At 41.1% G+C, this 7,216-nt stretch overlaps 2 protein-coding genes across 2 annotated transcripts; one reads left to right on the plus strand and one right to left on the minus strand.

The window, feature by feature from the left end:
* Positions 1–442: 442 nt before the first annotated feature.
* Positions 443–2,147, plus strand: LOC114792965 (putative transcription factor ovo-like protein 3). The gene is made up of 4 exons (XM_028984517.1): positions 443–552; positions 1,309–1,496; positions 1,562–1,745; positions 1,828–2,147. Exons 1-4 carry the CDS (start codon positions 477–479, stop codon positions 2,145–2,147), a joined length of 768 nt encoding a protein of 255 aa, XP_028840350.1. The 5' UTR covers positions 443–476.
* Positions 2,148–3,364: 1,217 nt separating this feature from the next.
* On the minus strand, positions 3,365–7,100 carry LOC114792092 (sphingolipid delta(4)-desaturase/C4-monooxygenase DES2-like). The gene is made up of 3 exons (XM_028982960.1): positions 6,951–7,100; positions 5,202–5,944; positions 3,365–3,903 (listed from the first exon to the last, which is right to left on the minus strand). The coding sequence occupies exons 1-3, from the start codon at positions 7,030–7,032 to the stop codon at positions 3,760–3,762; spliced, it is 969 nt and encodes a 322-aa protein (XP_028838793.1). The 5' UTR covers positions 7,033–7,100; the 3' UTR covers positions 3,365–3,759.
* Positions 7,101–7,216: the final 116 nt, after the last annotated feature.

The following is a 7,216-nucleotide window of genomic DNA, read 5'->3' on the forward strand; positions in this document are numbered from 1 at the left end:
GTATATGTATGGAGTCTGCTTCAGAACAATTCTTCTCATAAGGACAGGTAGTTAACAGTCAGTAAACAGTAAAAGGCACATTTGAATGGCTTTTGTCCGAGGATCTGACTTTCTGAAATCCATTAGACAATTGGCTGGAACCTGGAATAAAAGCTTGATTTTACTAGAGTGCCGAGCTGTGCGTGCTTCTGTTACTCAGACCGTGCCCTCTGTCCGGGCGGTGGGAGAAGACCATTTGCATGTGAGGTCCACTTGAATGAGGAGGCCAGATTCTCACTACCTGTCATGCAAAACTGGCGGCGGACCAGTTAAAGCAGCACACAACTCCAGTTCGTGCAGGTGCGCTCTTCCTCTGCCACTCTCAGCCTCTCCCCAGGGACAGGGAAATAAACCCTGTAATTTGTGGAGGTTAGAGGGCATCTTGTCGCTCAGTGCTGGCCGTCACTGGGGCAGAGCAGAAGAAGGTTCTCAGCAGGATGCCTCGGTCCTTCCTAGTGAAGAGGAAACAGGGATCACCTGTTGTTTGCAGATGGAGAGATTCCCCAACATCAGGTGAGTCTTAGCAATTTACTTTAGCTATTTATTAAAAAAAAAAAAAAAATTAATATGTTTTTATATACACACTCACATACACACACACACACACACACACACACACACACACAGGTAAGACCAGAATTATTCATACCCCTGGCAAATTTTTAATTAGGATGCTTTAGAACAATCTTGAACATATTTTTGGAGATGCCTGTGTCATTTGCTGGTTGAATAAAAATAACTTAAAGTCAAAATTTGGCAGGTGTATGAATAATTATGGGCTTTGCCTTTATGACAGCAGATTCACCGCACCCTCTACATCAATTTTTGTAAATAACCTATGTTTTTTTTAAAAAAGGAACACCAGTTAGCCTTTGTGGCTAAATAATGTGTATATACAGATTATAAAACTACATTGAATCAATATGCATGACAAACATAAAAAGAGTCTGCAGCATTTTTTTCAATAATGTTGGACTTTTTTCTTGTGATGATAGCATTTTGCTAAAGCTGTTTTATAAAGGCCTGCAGAGTGAGTAATAAGGTAAACTATATACATCATTTATTTTAATGGAAATTACTGCCATTAAAAAACAACAACAACCAATGATTACAGCTGTGATTAATTTAACTAACAGTCATTAAATTAACAAATTATTCTGACTTGAAAGGCATTTTCAGTACAATTCTGTTTTACTTGTTAAATGTTCAGGTTGGTTAAACTTAAGTAGAATTTTCAAATATTTAATTATTTCTTTTTTTCTGTTTCAGTTGAAGTTCATACACCAAATGCTTCTCCTCCCATCATATGCCCCGAGTCTCCAGCAGAACGTCCCTCAATTCTGACCTCAAGCCCAGTGATGGAGACCAGCCCGTCCTGCTACCCTGTCCTGGTCCACAACCCTTCCCACAATCCCTTCTGCCACCAGACTCTACTACCCACAGCATCTCATGTAAAGGTAACAGGAGCCTTTCAAGCACTGTAAAGTTTGGAAGGTCTGAAACACCAATCTCTCACCCCCAGACTCACTCGGTGGCTGGGTCAACGGAGTTTCTGTGCCCGGTGTGCAGTAAGGTGTTCCCACTGCAGCGAATGCTGACACGCCACCTGAAGTGCCACAGCCTAGTAAAGAGACACCCATGCAGGTACTGTGGGAAGGGCTTCAACGACACGTTTGACCTCAAGAGGCACATGCGCACCCATACAGGTGAAGGCCACTCCACTGATACCTACACGAGTGACGGAAATACAGGAGCAGAAATAACCCCCCCCGTCCGATTTGTTCCCAGGCATTCGACCCTACAGGTGTGAGCTGTGTGAGAAGGCCTTCACGCAGCGGTGCTCGCTCGAATCCCACCTGAGGAAGATCCATGGCGTGCGGCAACAGTACGCCTACCGCCAGCGCCGCTCCAAGATCTTCGTGTGTGAGGACTGTGGCTTTACCTCCAGCCGGCCAGATGAATATTTCCTGCACATACGGCAGCATCACCCTGGCAGCCCGGCCCTGCGCAGGTATTACCGCAAGCACGTTCCCGAGGGCACAGGCACGTCGGCCGACCCCAAGATCAGCCCCTTTATTCTCTATCCACCGACTGGTTTCTACATCTGAACCCACGCCTTTACTACAGGAAACGTGCTTTTGTCTGGTATTTGTATTTATGAAATGCATATAATAAATATTTCAGAAAGCTGGTTTAAGTGTGTGTTTTGTGTCCAATGTGTTGCTATGGCTGTATTGGCATGATTCTGATGGTTTGATACAAATCACAATTCCGTATTCCATGATGTACTGCAAACAAGTTTTGCAAACAATTAAGAAACTCAATTCGGGGCAGTGGTGGCCTAGCAATGAAGGAAGCGGCCCCACGTAATCAGAAGGTTGCCGGTCCGAATCCCAATCTGTCAAGGTCCTGAGTAAGAATTCATAGCTTTAAAAATTGAACAATGGCATTAAAGGCCTTATAAGCATTAAAGTTTTTTTTTTGTTACAAAAGCATAATTTTAACAGTTTTGACAATGGTTATTTGACAGTGCTATACTGTAAAATGAAAAAGAAAAAAAAGTCACACAACACCTTTTGCCTTGATTATGACACTTATTCACTGTGGCATTGTTGCTGCAATGCCAATATTTATTTTCATGCAGTTTTTCACCAAGATCTTGTAGCACATCTCAAAGATTCTTAATGGGGTTGAGGTCTGGACTCTTTAGTGGCCAATCCATATGTGAAAATGATTTCTCATGCTCTTCTGCAATGAATCCTGGAATTGTCATTTTGGAATATGCTCGTGCCATCAGGGAAGAAGAAATTCACTGGTACATGAGTCAGTAGACTCATGTAGTCAGCTGACCCCATAACATCGTTGAACCTTGACCTGACTAAATGCAGCAACTCCAGATCAATATATTTGGTGGAGACAATATCTATGCTGAAGAATATAACGCTGTTTGATTTAATAATGGAATAAAAATGTGGCAATTAGCACAACCCTACATAGGAATCTGAACAGCGAGTAAGTGAGTGAGTCTCAAGAATTATTGCAATATGATGTGTACATTTAATGCAGATTATTGGTTGTAGTGTAAATTCATAAACAGACATTCACGCTTTGCTTACTCTGTCTACATATTTCTGATTTAGTAGTAATTAAGCTGTTTGTATTTATTGTTTTTTTCCAATGCACTGACGATGCATATTGGCGATCATGTTTGAGTATTTAGCAATTCTAAGATACTATAATAATAATATCTCATTTGTAGAATTATATACAGTCACATACCAAGAACGTGTAAATACAAGAGAGAGGAAAAAAAAAAAAAAAAACACACATTTTAAACTTTAATTTATTTTCCAAGCAACATAAAAAATGTAGATTAACCTTTTTAACAACTCAGGGTTCCCATTGCAAAGCGAATACTTGAAGATAATGAACTATAACACTAATGGGTTCTGAATCTTTTTACTCCATAAAACCATTCTTGAGACACACAAAACCAATATGTGTGGGTTCACATCACGACTTGAACTTCTCAGGCCATCGGACCACTTAATCAGTCAACTCCCTTAATCAATTAGGGATGGCCTTCTTGGCTGAGACTGCAAAATATATCTGATCCAGTGAGTAACTCAGCTTCAAAATGTTTTAAAGAATTTAGAGTTAGCACACAACTACAGTCCCTGGAGATGTGAAGAAGCCTATTTTAAACCATTTGTTGCTACACTATTTATCCTTTGGCAGTGGATAGGTCCGCTTTACTCTGGAATAGGGTCCCAGCGAGTCACAAAATACAAAGTCCCAAAGAACACGAATCCAGGAGTCATGTTGTGGCAAACTGTCGTAGAACTCAGGCGCAATCTTCTTCACCTGTGGAGACACACAATCTAGTGTTTATAATCGCACAATGAATCTTGTACACAAGTGAAAAGACATCACGTCAGATGAGGAAATGGGGTTATGTCCTGGAACTTGTCACTGAACACGTGCCCAACCATGATCTATTTCACTACTGCCCCCCTGAGACAAAACTGTATAAAGGCTAGTTTTGATGTTTTCCTTGCCAATTCTTGCTTGACAATAATGATCCACAATTTGTGTTATTAAATTAAATAAAACAGTTTGTTAAATATGTATGAGAGATTTTGTATCCACATTTGCCCACAGACAAAAGAGAACTTGTCATTCTTCTGTGAGCCACTTACACATATTAATGTCACATATTTCTTTATTCAGTTCAAATAATCAAATCAAATAATATTGGGAACAGTTATATTCTCCAGCAAAACTTCATTCATGCTGTACAAACGGCAACATACAAATGTTGTGCTGTCCTCACAACATGTGACCATGTGAAGATAGACAGCCAGTGAACAAATAAAAGAGATCTCCACACAAGGCTTGCTTTTCTTGATTTTACTGAAGATATTTAATAAACTCTTTTCTTATATTGTAACTGAAACATACAAAAAGGGAAAAATATATGTCTAGCTAATACACATGTTTTAATGCCACTTAATTATTAGCCTAGCTTAAACACGTGCGCATTGCATTACTTTAGCGCCATATTTTATCAACCAAAAAGTTATTCCAATACATATCTGAGTGCTTTATGAACACATCAATACTCACAAAGACTAAAGTTTCCCAAGGCACAAGCGTGTAGGGCACATTTAGCGTGTACATGCGCTGTTTTCTCTCTTAATTCTGCCGAAGCACTCGTTCACATTACCAGAGAAAATACATCAAATATGTGAGAGCGCTCACTCGCTCATGTTTCGGCACGTACAACATGACAAGATCATTTGTGATACAGATGTCTTATTTGGATCAGACTTCAAAAACAAAACATTTTAACAGTTTTTAGCATGAATTTACTTATACTATTTTTTAAACTATGAACGTATTAATCACCTTATTTATGTAACATACCAGGAAATGGCTGTTAATGAATGGATCATCTGCATGAATGTGGAGAAACTCTTAACAGCAACAAGTAGTCTCAATACTAACCCTAACCTAATAATAAGAAAACCTCAACAGTTGCACTGATTATAGAAGCAATAAAATTGTGACCATGAACCTAAACTTCAACAGCAGTGTATATTTTGCATTTGATATATTCAATATTATTATATATTTTATGTACACAACATAAACATATTTACCAGAGGTAGGCGGCTTCCAGGAATGCTGGGAAAGTCATGATGCTCCATGTGGTAGCCAACATTAAAGGTGATGAAATTTAGGAGGCCGTAGTAGGAATATGTCTCTATGCCTTTCGCGTACATATAGTGCTCTGCAATGAAGTGCCCAGAGATGGGATGGAGCCCCATGCACAGGATGGATCCAGCAATCAGATATACCAGGGGCTTGGGACCCCAACACCACACCAGTAGACCATCAAAGATCAACTGGACAACAGCATTCAGGACTTCCATCCGTGTAATTGGCTTTGGGTTGACAACTAATGGCCGCAAGGCATAAAACAAGGGCTGCAAGATGAGCCACAAAACTTTACAAGCTGGAGAATTGAACAAGCGACCCTCAAGTCGGGTAGGAATGTCTACATCCAACCCATCACCGCCAAGGTATCTGTGATGATCTACATGGTACTTCTTAAAGCTGATGGAATAAGGCAAACCAATGGGCAGGTTTGCAAAAATGCCAAATAGTCTGTTCCGAAAAGCCTCTTTGTTGCCAAATGGCACATTGTGGGAGATGTCGTGAATGGCCAAGGTCATGGAGTGGTTGATGCAGCCACCAAAGACATAGGCCCAGAAGATCACCCATCTCCAGCTGAGATCCTGCACCAGATAGCAGCACAACACCTGAGTGAGAACCATGGCCGTCACCACCCACTTCAGCTGCGGGTCTGGACCCATCAAGGACTTGATTTCTGGATGTTTGGCTAAAAGGAAAAACGAAAAAAAAAAAGTTTCCATTACAAAAATACTTTTGTAGAAGTGCAGTCACTTAAGTTGTGTATACACTATGACCACCATTTCATGGAACCTGGCTCTAAAATATGATAAGTTTGTTTTCTGTTTGTTTCACTCAAACTGGGAGAAGTTCACGATGTCGAAAATTTGGGTTAAATGCAGAGGACACATTTCGTTCTGTCACTGTGTGCTGTGCATCACAATGACAAAAACAAATTACTTGCACTCTCTTGGGATTCGGAATTGTGTACGATGGTCAAAATAAGAGTTGGTAAGCCCTGCCGTCCTCGCCAGATGACACTGGATTTTCAGAAGGGTCAAATTCACTTCAAAAAGTTATCCAAATGAAATTATGACTATTGCAAAACGATTTGACAGAACGCTTTCTAGGAAACCAAAAGAATGTGGCTGCTGCAGTGTCAGCTATTTTTGTGCTCAGTAAGGCCCTCCGTCTGCTTTTTAGTGACATTAGGAATAAATTCTGAGCTTTCCCTGAATTTTTTGTCTCAAAAATGAATTTGCTGGGCGTCAAGAGGACATGGATATGCAACCTTTTATGGTGGTTTAGTTAAATCGACTGCTGGGGAAAAACTGCAGCCTGGGCTGCAATTTCAAACTCAGGGAGTTAAACTGACACAAAAGCCTTAATTCCCGCAGTAAAAGTGATGAGTAACCGTCAGCTTTTGTTAAGCGGCGTCTGGAGAACAGGTACAAAACGCAGAACCCGAGGAACCTGATCAACCCGCTCCCGATGTGTACATCTGCTTCTCGCTGCCCGAACTTCTTCCACCGAGCAAAATTTTATAAAGCACATTACTTCACGTTCATCCAAACGCAAGGTTAGCATCGCCGAGCGTTACACACATAGCGAGTAAAAATGATCTTTTCATTTTACAGGTGGACAGGCAACTGTTGACACTCACAGGTTTACAGTATCGATTGTTAAAAAAATACAGACATATACATATATCTCACCTAATATCTGCCTCCTGCGGCTGCAGTGGGGCTGCTCCGTGTAAACCCATTCAAAGTCGTCCCTCGTCGCCGTGTTCCCCATTACTGTCACTACACCGGAATGTAATACTTCGACGGTGCCGGGACGCGGGGACGTGGGAAGCCGCCGCCTATCCGCGCGAGTGTGGAATCGGAGTGGGAGTTGAGTCACAGCTCCTCAAATACCTGCGTTCTGGACCCAGAATCTTCTCCTACTGAGCAAATCTGCCGTCGATGGTCCGTTCACA

The sequence above is a fragment of the Denticeps clupeoides genome, chromosome 6 (assembly GCF_900700375.1).
Source record: "Denticeps clupeoides chromosome 6, fDenClu1.1, whole genome shotgun sequence".
Lineage (NCBI taxonomy): Eukaryota > Metazoa > Chordata > Actinopteri > Clupeiformes > Denticipitidae > Denticeps > Denticeps clupeoides.